The following is a 12,464-nucleotide window of genomic DNA, read 5'->3' on the forward strand; positions in this document are numbered from 1 at the left end:
GTTCTTCGGCGAGAGAGAGTGCTGGGCCTCTGATGATCATAGAGGAATGTATGTTTCCGTTTTGTTTCGGATAATGCTGTAGGAATATTGTCAAATCCCACGTTTATTCTCATGTTGTTATTTGTGTCATTTCCCTTTTTTCTCGTTCCTGGGACAAAGTTCTCATTTGCAGCAGGACACCGGAAGTTGTGGGGCGGCAGACCGGAATATCGAGGAAATGCAGGATTCTCTCTCTCAGGTATGAGGGTATGAATAAAATACAATTGCTGCTGTCACATATGCAGTGGCCAGCATTGCAATTAATATGAATGATTCCTCAAACAGTCAGTGGTTTAATATAAAACAATTGACAGCCTTTGTCTACAGTGTACGCATGAAAAGCCAATCCCTTGGCACTACCCAGGTAATGATGATCCACTGGTCAGTTCTATGCGTACAGCTTTTCAATGTGTCATCATAATCCAAAGTCCAAGGCAACGTTGAGACCGATCCCTTAAACTACGAGGGTAAAGGGGATTATCTGCGGTAAGGCACTATATTTAAATCATAATTGAAGTTTCCTTGCTTGCTATAGTAGTTAGTCGACTATATTGTATTTCTTATAAACATACGATTATCACTATCTCGACTTGTATTTTAATTTTTTTTAAAAACACGATAGCCCTTAATGTTAATGTTTAATCTCTGTTTAAACGTTCAATGCTTCAGACTTTATATTTTAACAGGTACATTCCTTAGATTATTTTAAGACTTCATGTGGCCAAATCAGAATCTAAATATAACTAAAATACTTGAATAATATCTACCTCCCAGTTTTAATACTATTTCTGCTTGTTCAGGTCCGACTGTTTAGGATGAGTCAACTGTCCAGCATTGTGCACCATCTGATTCACTGAGGGCCCCAGCATGGGCAAAAGGTTGACAGTAGCGTACGCTTTATGGGCCGCAGGTGGCCCACTTGGCCTGCACCATATATATCTAGGTCGGGACAGCCATGCTCTGCTGTGGATGCTCACGTTTGGAGGGTTTGGCATCGGCTGGGCCCGAGAGTTCATACGCATCCCTGCGTACGTGAACGAGGCCAACCAAGAGACAGCGGGAGTGAAGATCCGAAGGCAGCGAGACGCCGCCGCGCCTCCCCCTATAGGCCTCACCAGGCTTGCTGGGCAGGTGTGTGTGGGCATTTACTTTGGAACGGTATCCCTCATAGGGCTCAGCTCCATGAGTTTCTTCTACCTGATTGTGCTGCCCCTTTCTGTTGGCGCGGGGGTGTACTTGGTGGCTGACGTTGGCCAGCAGACTTCAGACATCCAGAAGACCATGACTGCCTGCCTCATCACCTCCCCTATATTCTATGGCAGCACCTTGTCACCCCTGCCCATTAGTCTGGTGGCCAGTGTCACTGCAGCACAGCATCGCAGATTCAAATCTCCAAGACCGGCCAGGAGCACGCATGGACTAGGTAGGAAAATATGCATGTTCATATGGAATGACATGTTCCTGAAGCACATAAACTAGGATGACCTGCATGTTTATATGGACAAACATGTTCAGAAAGCATACGTAGACTAGGTAGCACAATCTGCATGTTCGTATAGACTGACATGTTATGAAAGCGCACATTGACTAGGTTGGACAATCATAAGACAATTGTATAAAATGTAATACATAAAGACTGACATGTTCAGAAACTTGATAGCAATACATTTATTTTTACAAAACAAACGCATCATTTAAATGAATAGTAGGAATCCAATAAATATTGGTTAGTTCATTCGTTTTTTCCTTATTTCCCCTGGTTTGCCCTCCAGGTCCCCGCCTGTATAAGCTGGGGATGGCCTGGCTCGCCTTCTCTGCTCCACTGGGCTATTGTATCTTCCACAACACTACAGCCACTGTTTATTACATCTCTGACTGTCTGGCAGAGCTGCTGAATTTCTTCTGGTTCTTCCCTTGGCTGCGTGGTTTTGTCGAGTACATGCTACTGATCCCGTATAGGATCTTATGTGCTATAACAGGCGGGGGGTACACGGAAGAGGCCTGGAAAAAGGTTCTGGAAATACTTCTCAGAGAATACACGGAGAGAGAAATAGATGCATTACATGTAAGTCCTTGTGCGGTGATGAATTGCATAAAATATATTTAAAAATAGTTTTAAACATTTAATCCTATATTTAAAAAGGTAACTGATGAGCTGTCTATTGTGTATGTCCAGGTACTGTCTCTGAAAGCAGATGCCTCTGTTGAAGAGATCGCTCACACATACAGGGAGCTGGCCAAGACCTGGCACCCGGACCACAACCCCAGCAAGGAGGCAGAAGCTATGTTCATAAAGATCCATGACGCCTATGAGGTTCTTCGCCGGCACAAACCAAACCGATTCAAATAGATGGTACCTTCTCTTTGGAGGAAATGCCTCGGTTTCAAGTGTTCAGCTATGATTAAGACACACGGAGTACATACTTTTGACGGGAATTTAGCACCATCTTGTGGCAGTATACATATACTACAATGAATCCCAATATCAGATTATTCAAAGACAATACACCTGTGAACCAAAACGCCTGGCAGAAAAGTAGCATCCTGTAAATATTTCTTATGCAAATAAATAAGAAGCAGAAAACGAACGTACAACAGTCAATGATTGCAATCATGTTTGTCTTGCTTGAACCCCCCCCCCCCAACACACAGTGCCACCAACGTCACTTCCTATTGAGATTGCTTCCTATAAATGTTTACGAGAAGCCAAGTTCTGGTTGGTCACTTTGATCAACTGTTAAGTTGTGTTAACCCTTCGCATTACAATTGACCTCTCGTATGATTAAAATGTTTACTCACTTAATTATTGTGAATTAAAAGAATGGTAGGCCTATATTGTGTAGTGAAACAACACATCAGTCGCCAGATCCTATTTTAATGTTGCTGTATTATAAGACCTACGCTAGCCTTGGCTTGGTTTAAGCACTTTTAACTTATGCGACATCCGGCCTATCACACTCGTTAGCCGTATGCATGGCCCTGCCATATGTGCACATGGCAGCATGTTTGTCACACACTCCTAGGCTACATCCCTGTGCCAATGCAATCAAGTGGCCGTGGGCGTCAACATGGGCAACCATTGCAACATGCATATCATTTCACATATTCAATTAATTGATTAAATTAATTTGGTTTAAGACAACAATCTAGTGTATAAAATGGTACATTAGATTGTCGTTTAAAAACCAAATCCGTTGAACGGAGGGTGAAACCATTTCTCGTTTAATATTATTGCATGTCAACAGGTGGTTTAATTCCATATCCACGCACCTCGCATGCATCGATGCATTCGGTGATCAGCAGCGGATCAAGGCTCTGTTGTTCAGTCCCAGCATGGGCCCGGAAGTTGTTTGGGATTCCCAGGTAAAAAAAAATTAATAAAAAAAATCCCGGAGATGCTGTCGTCGCCTGGGAAAACAAACAGCCATCCAGACATCTAAGATCGGGGAATATCAGTCGGTCGCCAGGTAGGAGACTCAGCGGCAGATCGTGCATTGCTTGACACGACATGACATCAATTGCGATATATTTTAAACATGTTTCCAGTACTTGATGGGGTGAATGCCGTTTGTCGTGTGGTCGGGTGCCATAGCAACGGCTGTGCAACATTGAACAGCAGAGACCTGTTCGGCATGCCGAGTGTTATACGGCTCCTGCTTTCGTCCAGACAGACATCAGCATTATAACAACTATTCGAGATGACAGTCCGAGCATTACGCGCAGGAAGATGTGTTAGAAAACACAGCTCAAAACGCTATATATTATAACCAGTAGGCAGGAATACAGTGGGGTGAAGCCGGGTGGAAGGCTGACAAATAATTGCCATGTAACTCAATACCGTAATGTATGAAGATGCATGTGTATGAAGAAGTGTCGACAATTAGTCGCGCGGCGCGCACCCTAATGTGACTTCCATGCATCTGATGCACGGATGCATCATGCCTGTTGCGCCTAATGCGCAACCTGTGCACGAAATCCCGCTGATCTTTGTTATCGCCCCCCGTTCGCACCATTGCCTCTGCTAACCGCTGTATCTGTGAGGGTTTACTAACATAATAGATGACAATATATAGCCTATGGCTTAATGATCAACATTTATACATATATTTTTGCACAAAGTAGGCAATGCTTTGTTAGAATAAAAGTATTAATAATCCTTTATGTGGGCCTAAAGCCTACAGAAACAAGAGGTCTTCTGTTGTGTGGTCGTATCTATAAACTGCCGTCTATTACCGTGGAGAAGTGAAGAAATCCATTGGTTACCATTTGTTAACTTAGTGATATTATTAATCTAGACAACTGTTAGATACACCTATAGATAGATAGATAGAGGGTGAGCATCATGTGGTATTGGTAGACTGTTTAAAGAAAATATAACAATTATTCAGTTAGCGTTTCATTATGTTCCACAGCAAATTAATTCAATATCCTTTCACTTTCCCTTTAGGCTTCTGGTGGGAGAATGAATGCTGATGACCGCAATGACTCCTACTTACCAGGTAAGCCAAGTTCAGATGAGCCCAACGAGTCCTGTTTACAGATGTCCTTAGCGGTGTGTGAAACATGCCGAGGTCTGGGTCCTCAGGCAGCGGAGGAGACTCAGCTACTGAACAGGACTTTTATTGTGGGCTTCGAGGACGTTCGGTCAGTTCTTCAAACAGTCAGAAGTCTTCTCCACACCGCTCCCTTAGTGGTCAGTCTTCTTTTGTTGTGTATCCCTTTTGTGGGTGGGGGGGTGGGCAGATGCCAATATTGGGGACATTCATACTTTACTTGAGGAATTCCTTTGGGGACTTTATACTTCCAAAGTGTGTCTTAATTTGTATTGTACCTTATCTGAGCAATGCAAAAACAGTTATTATTTTTACCAAAAGGCTATTCCACAAGAATTAACTTTCTTAATTTTTTTTCCTGGAATCTCTTAACCACCAGGTTAATGCAATAATCATAATGATTTACAATTCATTTGACCAAAGTACTGATTTACGAGGGAATGTTTTACTATTCCAGTATGAGATAAGATAAGTACAGGTATGGCCTACATGCAATGTCAGACAATCATCTCCACCTCTGCACAGCAAACTCCATCAAAGTTGAGTTGTACAGCGACGAAGAACCGGCAGTGGGTCCGCAGCCCAGAGAGTCTGTGAGGGAGGACCGAGACCCCACTAAAGAGGAGCAGAGCAGAGGGCATGGTGCTGGTGTGTCTGCTGGAGAGAGGGGACACATCTACAGCGAGCTAACCAGCCCCAAGCCCATCTCGCCGGGGCCTCTTCGGCTGCCCAATGGCAAGCTCCAGTGTGATATTTGTGGAATGATCTGCATTGGACCGAATGTCCTTATGGTGCACAAGCGCAGCCACACCGGTGAGAAAAATTGAAATCGATCAAGTCCTTTATATTTGTCTAGCCCTTCATCACAGTTAGGTTTAGGGGTTTACCCTAACCCTCAGGCCTTCTGAAGGGCAAGGAAAGACTCTCCAAATCCAAGGAACACAGAAGAATGAGTGCAATACATTTACATCAGGGCATTTAGCAGATGCTTTTAAGCAAAACGACTTGCAATAAGTGCATTTGTCAGAAGAAGGTGAAACAATATATCGCTGTTGGTACAGTAAGGATGTTCATAGAACCAACTGCAAAGCACTTACAATCGCTAGGTTAACCCATTCCCTGTGCACAACAAAGATACTACACGAGTACTATTCTTAAGTGCCAGGACGTACAACATACAATAAGTGCGTACATTAAGTGCCAGGACGTACAACATACAATAAGTGTGTAGGAGGGGTGGGAGGGGGAGGTTATGCAGAGTCGAGATGAACTCTGAACAAATGAGTCTCGAGTATTTTGCGGAAGCTGGTGAGCGGCTAGGTCAAGTAAGGTTAAGGTGTGTTGTTCGACAATGTGGTGTTGTAGTCATGGTGGCTAGTGAGTAAGCTGGTGGCTGTGCAACAGTGAGTCACATTCACAATATGACAAAGAAAGCAGAGGAAATTCACCCAATCACAACCATCAATTAGTGTTTGTGTGTGTCTGTCTGAACGAATGTTGTCAGGCGAAAGGCCCTTCCAGTGTAGTCAGTGTGGAGCTTCCTTCACCCAGAAGGGCAACCTGCTGCGACACATCAAGCTCCACTCTGGAGAGAAGCCCTTCAAATGCCCCATCTGTAACTACGCCTGCCGCCGGAGGGACGCCCTCACCGGACACCTGCGCACACATGCAGGTACCAGATAGATTCAGTTGGAATGTAAATAACACATAGACTAGACTAGATGGATCGGACTTAGTCTGATCTATTTGACATTCCTATCGTCGATCAAATTGAGGTCTAGGGGACATTTCTGTGCTTAGGACAGAATGCGTCTTTTAAACCTGGTCAAACCTTGAAATGCTGTTGGAAGTATTTTCCTTTTGAATATGTTAAGTTTAAATAAGCATTCCCTTGGACACGTGAAGATGTCCAACGTTTATCCAACTTCAGTTCAATTATAATTCAACACATTCTTCCATCTGAAAATTCCTTTTTCTATCCCATAGTGTCGTCTCCCAAGGCAGGCAAGACCCTGAAGTGCGAGCACTGTGGGCGCAGCTACAAGCAGCAGAGCACCCTGGAGGAACACATGGAGCGCTGCCACAGCTGCCGGCAGAATCACCAGAGTCACCAGACCACCACCGGTACACCATCAGCACAAGGTAACCACTGCTCTCACACAGAGTCCCAGTTCAACCGTTGTAAACGCCAATGCATGTCACTCTACGTACCTCAGTCTCTCCGTGCACGTATCAATGACAAAGAGCCTGCTGTGTTAGGTGAGGATTCTCCTGATCCAGAGCCGATGAGTAAACCAGTGATCCAGCCATCGACTGAAAAGCTCCCGTTTGTGGAGAGGCTCGCGAATAGCATCACCAAACGCAAGAGGTCTACTCCCCAGAAGTTTTTGGGTAAGGTTTTTGTTTTAAGTTATCCAACAAAGAGATTAAATTTTTCATATCAACGATAAGAAATTATATTACACTTCATAGAAATTAAATAGCATTTTTCAGATAGGATAAACATTAACTTGTGCATTAAGAGTGAATGGTTGCATGTTATATTTGGTTAGGTCAATCCCTTATGAAGTCAGTACAATTTTTGTTACATTGTGCAGGTGAAAAGCACATGCGTCTTAACATGCCCGAAGCACCTTATGAGCTGTCCTCTGGTTCTGAGAAGGAAGGGGACCACCTTACCTCCCAGTCTGCTGGGGAGTCTGTCCGGCTGTTGGGAACCAGCTCCAAGTACCTCCAGGAAGGCCGGGTGAAGAGTGAGACCTACGAACCTCCCAAGCTCTCTCAGCCCCACCCCGGCCTCCAGTCTGAACTCCCCATGGCCATGGGCTCTGCGTACGGTCGCGTGGCTCCTCAGAGCACATGTGCCCGTGGCGGGAGTGGCATGGCGATCGTGTCCATCGGTCGGGCGGGGCCGGACACAGGCGAAGGCTGCAACGAGCCTCCCTCCGCCCACAGTGCCAACAACTCTCCCACCGAATGTCCGGACTCCACAGACACGGAGAGCACGGCGGAAGAGCAGAGCGCAGGGGCCGCTGCCCCAACGAGTACCTCCAACCACCGCAACCTGCAGCACCTACACTACCCCCCGACGCCGGCGACGGCCCGCAGCCGCCCCAGCTCCATCCCCGGTCAGGCCAAAGACTCCGACCCAGAGTGGGAGAGGGCGTGTCCCGTCCGCCTCTCAGCCGTGAAGAAGAGCCCCGGGTCGCCCCAGTCGTCCAGGGAGAGCTTGCAGGTGGTGGACAGAGAGGGCCGTGCCCTGCGCTGCTTCCACTGCCCGCACTGCCGCATCCTCTTCCTGGACCACGTCATGTTCACCATCCACATGGGCTGCCACGGCTTCCGCCAGCCCTTTGAGTGCAACATCTGTGGCCACCGGAGCCAGGATCGCTACGAGTTCTCCTCTCACATCAGCCGGGGAGAGCACCAGATGGGCTGAAGGCGCCGCAGCGGGCGGGGGGGCCGCAGCGGGCGGGGCGCCGCAGCGGGCCAGGTTGGTGGAGGGCGAGGGCTGAGATGAATGGTAGATGGATGGAACAGTTATTGTGTCGGATACGGTTTGTTCTGCACCAGGTTCGATTATTACTGTAACTATTGTTGTAGTTAATGATAGTAGTGGCATGACCCTGGTGTATTTAAGACAATTTACAGCAGGTCATACGAGAACATTCTCTCTCAGCATCATACAATACAAATGGAGGTACAAATTATTATCGATTGCACCCCCAAATGAAATCATTCCGCAAAACATTTTGTTTTGCTCCAAAAGTGCCTTTTTGGGGGGGACTTCCTGTCATTACAAGATGTTAAGGAAACCTGGTGCTTAGAAATTATCACACCATCTTTTTTTAATAAAAGGCTTATTTGGCACTTTGATAGGTCACTTGAACTGACTTATAATTTGGATAGAAAAATAAATCTATTGTTCATAAAAGCTTGTAACATGAAGCTAATCAAAGAACAAGCATAGCACATACATCTTAGAAATAGCAAATTAGTCTGTTAAATATGCACTGAGAGAGCTTTGTATTCATGTGATTTATGAAGGGGGTGGGGGGAGGGAGGCAGGTTAGATTAATATGCACTCGGGTCGGGGAGAATCTTTTATCATAGATGAAGCACAGAAGTGGATTGCCTTAAACGTACCTCGTGTTTACAGCAAACTTTGCATGTAAAGTCCCTCTGGAAAGGTTCTACTGCTGCGCTTAAAATATAATCAAAGCAAGGGCAAAAGCTGAAAGAAATAATTGAAAAATATATTTTATCTAATGTTTGCCTTGGGTTAAGTTTGGGTGAAGGATGTAGGAAGCTTTGCTGGGGGTGGAAGTGAGACTTGGGATTCTGGTGCAGATCAGACCGTGACCGTGTAGTGTTGTGAAGTTCAGATTCTGAGGCAGTCCCAGGCTTCCTGGGAAAGTTTGCACTTTTAGATTGTCTCCCAATATAAATAAGAGGATCCCCTTGGAAGCTCTTGTTGACTCCCACCAATTGCCCTTTTCTAATCATTTGACTGCACTGATTTGGGCTGATCGGATCTTAATCTAGGATGACCCAGTTTCTTTTTTTTTTTTTTAAATGGTGCCGGTCTTCTGCAGAAGCTTTCTGTACGTGGCTGGCTATGTGCTGCACTCATATTGAAGTGTACTGGGTGTGTCAAAGGATTTACTATTGGTCAATTTCAGAGTCCTTGTGGTTTCCCACTAGGTGGTCATGGCTAAGTATATATATTAAAAAAAAGATAGTGTAATTAGAAATATCTTATTTAAAAAGCCTTTGTGGTTTAATATTCAATGTTACAGTCTTGGTGTTTAGCTATATCCCAAATTTTATCCAGCATATTCCTCAAGATTATAAACTGTTACCTCCTGCTTCTTTCTAGCACCCAAATACCTTATTGCTACAGTATGGTGAGTTGCCTAACGATGTATATGTTTGACCCGAAGGAGACCAAATTCAGTATTCTAACATGCTTTTGTGGGTTGGCCACTTTTAGTTTTAAATGCTGGGAAAAAATGTACTTGAAGCCTTGTTAGGAAAAAAATGAAATGCACTGTACAGAAATGTGTGAATGAAGTATAGCATGTGTGCTTGCCATTTTTCTGCTTTAACATGAATTGTGAAATATTTGATATGCATCATTTTCTGAAGTGAAGATGGGGCATGGGTTTTGGTTTCCTTTAAATGTTCTGTAGTATTTTGTGGAATTTATGTAATGACAAAACACTTACCTCAACAAGTACAACTGCCTCATTATTCCAAGTGATGTTGCTTTCCGAGATGTAATTGCAGTTATTTGCGTATACCTTGATATTCTATAACTTTTTACTGTCAATAAAGTTATGTTTATGTAAGTGTTTGTACAGTCCTCACTAGCTAAATGCATTGTATTATGCAAGGGATCATTAGTTAACAGCTCATTGGCTGACATTTCACCAACCTTCAGGAAATTAATGACCCTTTACTGCAGACAACTTGTACATAGCATGTAGCTTGACGTGTGGTACCACCATCAATACAAGCTATAAAGGGTCAATCCAAGTAACAACTCTGTACTGGCTCCGCAGTAGCGGGACGAGCTGCCTGCTGATGTCGGGACCGCTGAGACGATCACCATCTTCCGCAAAAGACTCACTTGTTCAGAGGTCACAAGGACTCTGCAAAGCCACTTATCGTATGTTGTACAGTTGACCAATAAAATAGAATACTTTGTGTAGCCTTTTATCCTCGCTAGCAATGTTTTATACAGGGAATGGGTAAACCTAGTGATAGTTGGTGTTTGGTTTCAAGAACATCCTAATGTTAGAAAGATGGTTTCTCCTTACAAAAGTACTTATTGCTAGTAGTTTGATAAAAAACATCTGCTAAATGCCCTAAATGTACAGACTAAAATCACAGACAGAATGCTGAATATGTTGGGACTTTTTATTTCAAAATGTTTCCATATCACATTGGCTTCGGTGGAGCGCGTGGTGGGCCACCCTGGAATTGAGAAAAGAAAACGGGTATGGTTTAATATTTACGTTTGCACCAAGACTAACCAAATTACCGATGACAGATCTATCAATACGCCACATTTTATCGAATAGCAAAAGGGATCAATAGTTCTAGTACCCTTGGCCAACACATTACACTGGAATTTAACATCCGGGATGTCTAGTTTCTTAACAGCACATTTTGGTTCAACAACTAGTACAAAGGATGGTGAATTGGTTGTCTACTGGTCTACTTACAGCTGGCCTGAAGCGGGGTGGAGGAGTTCTGTCCTTCCTGGCTTCAGTGGAGCGGTTCCTCACTACCTTGCTGTGGATGGCACAGCTAATGCAGTAGTGCAGCTTCACGTACAGCTTCGGTAGCACGTAAGCTGTGGTGGGGAAAACACTCATTTAGTTTATAATTCAAATTCGCAAAAAGCCATATGAGGTTGATTCTTATTTGCCACAAACAGTATTCAAGGATGGGAAATTTTAAACATTATGTTGCACAATACATGAATTTACTTGGTACAATTAACGTGGACCAGCTTGGATTTCATTATAAAATGCTGCTGTGTGGCTGTTGAGGAACCAAGCTTAAAAATGTTACTTGTGTACTGTGTAGTAATATGTAATGCATTATTCTGATTGCCCCACTCACAGTCGAACACACTGGCCTCGGAGATATCACGGACCGCAGCGGCTTCAACGATGTTCCTGATCACGAACTTCTTGATGGCCTTGTCTTTGGGCACGCAACGGCTGCAGTTTGTGCAGCGGATGGGCTGGACGTGTCCGCGGCCCTTCTTGGCACGGCCATTGTTACGTCTCTTCTTAGTCTTTAAAGGGGTAAACAAATAAGTAACGCCTGGTCAACTCATTGGATGTCATTGAAAAACGAATGTTGGGAGTTTAAAACATGACATTTCTGAGCACTGCCGACTAGCATTTTTCTTAGCACGATTAGCAATCTCCGCGCAACGAGGTTTTTCACTCTGGTGTCTTATACGTTATTGGTAGTCGAAGACCACCGTTACGTCGACAAAATTATCGAATTAGGTTATTATAAATGTGTTTTGACATTTATAGTAAGCGTATTCACATTTGAATAAGCACTCTATACGATAATTCGGGGCCGAGCGCGCAGCAGTACTCACCATCGTGGAGCGAGGAGAGGTGGAAAGAGAGACCGGAAGCACAACCGACTGCTCAAGTACCCTTTCCGGGTGGTGTTCTTCTAGCTTTCAATCTAAAGGACTTTTGTCAATATTATTTGATTATTGTTTTAAACTGAAGCATATTTTTCAAATTATTGTATAAACCTTTTTTATTGTTTCATTTTATATTCCAAAGAAAGACTTTGAATCATCGAAGGGATTACTGCAATGTCATTTTAATGGCCACTAGATGACGGTATTACACCACAACACGTATTAATTAAACAGAGTTTCTTTGTTGGGATTCTCCCATTCGCTCACATGTGCTTTTTAAATACTGAACAGAACGCGTTAAGCACCTTGACGTTTTATTTTAATTTAATCGGTTTTATTATTTTATGGTACGAGACGGACTGTAGAGTTTTAGGGTGCAAAACGGAGCCCCCTCGAGGTCGGCTGGCAGCGTCCTCACGCTGGGTTCTGGAATTGATTAGCCTTCATAGATTGTGTGAGAATACGAAAGAGATGACGACCGTTTAGTCTATGTGTTCGTGCGCGTAGACTAACGTGCATGTTTTTATTCTTCTGAATTTTTATGAGTCAGAGACTGGGGCAGATGTCTGATGCAGTTATTTCCCAGTATGCATGTGGATTGGAAGAAGTTGCTCCTGTTGTTGTCTGCGTCACGGCCTCTAAAAGACAGTTGCTAGGAGAAATGTCTTTGGCTTCGCTGCCTGATGCAG

General features: G+C 44.1%; 3 protein-coding genes across 5 annotated transcripts; 2 read left to right on the plus strand and 1 right to left on the minus strand.

Moving 5' to 3' along the window:
- Positions 1–4: 4 nt before the first annotated feature.
- On the plus strand, positions 5–2,612 carry dnajc22 (DnaJ (Hsp40) homolog, subfamily C, member 22). 2 transcript variants are annotated; one of them, XM_060064676.1, is made up of 6 exons: positions 5–48; positions 160–238; positions 367–525; positions 840–1,462; positions 1,812–2,104; positions 2,216–2,609. In XM_060064676.1, the coding sequence occupies exons 4-6, from the start codon at positions 907–909 to the stop codon at positions 2,387–2,389; spliced, it is 1,023 nt and encodes a 340-aa protein (XP_059920659.1). In that variant the 5' UTR covers positions 5–48; positions 160–238; positions 367–525; positions 840–906; the 3' UTR covers positions 2,390–2,609. The 2 variants fall into 2 exon arrangements, with proteins under 2 accessions (XP_059920659.1, XP_059920667.1); XM_060064684.1 differs by lacking the exon at positions 5–48 and having other exon boundaries at positions 102–238; positions 840–1,170; positions 1,300–1,462; positions 2,216–2,612.
- A 27-nt stretch (positions 2,613–2,639) lies between these two features.
- ikzf4 (IKAROS family zinc finger 4) lies at positions 2,640–8,839 on the plus strand. 2 transcript variants are annotated; one of them, XM_060064642.1, is made up of 9 exons: positions 2,646–2,863; positions 3,285–3,506; positions 4,487–4,538; positions 4,625–4,732; positions 5,118–5,405; positions 6,097–6,264; positions 6,579–6,734; positions 6,852–6,983; positions 7,190–8,839. In XM_060064642.1, exons 3-9 carry the CDS (start codon positions 4,502–4,504, stop codon positions 8,029–8,031), a joined length of 1,731 nt encoding a protein of 576 aa, XP_059920625.1. In that variant the 5' UTR covers positions 2,646–2,863; positions 3,285–3,506; positions 4,487–4,501; the 3' UTR covers positions 8,032–8,839. The 2 variants fall into 2 exon arrangements, with proteins under 2 accessions (XP_059920634.1, XP_059920625.1); XM_060064651.1 differs by lacking the exon at positions 4,625–4,732 and having other exon boundaries at positions 2,640–2,863.
- Positions 8,840–10,500: 1,661 nt separating this feature from the next.
- rps26 (ribosomal protein S26) lies at positions 10,501–11,841 on the minus strand. The gene is made up of 4 exons (XM_060064695.1): positions 11,722–11,841; positions 11,226–11,403; positions 10,823–10,953; positions 10,501–10,571 (listed from the first exon to the last, which is right to left on the minus strand). Exons 1-4 carry the CDS (start codon positions 11,722–11,724, stop codon positions 10,536–10,538), a joined length of 348 nt encoding a protein of 115 aa, XP_059920678.1. The 5' UTR covers positions 11,725–11,841; the 3' UTR covers positions 10,501–10,535.
- Positions 11,842–12,464: the final 623 nt, after the last annotated feature.

The sequence above is a fragment of the Gadus macrocephalus genome, chromosome 1 (assembly GCF_031168955.1).
Source record: "Gadus macrocephalus chromosome 1, ASM3116895v1".
Classification (NCBI taxonomy): Eukaryota; Metazoa; Chordata; class Actinopteri; order Gadiformes; family Gadidae; genus Gadus; species Gadus macrocephalus.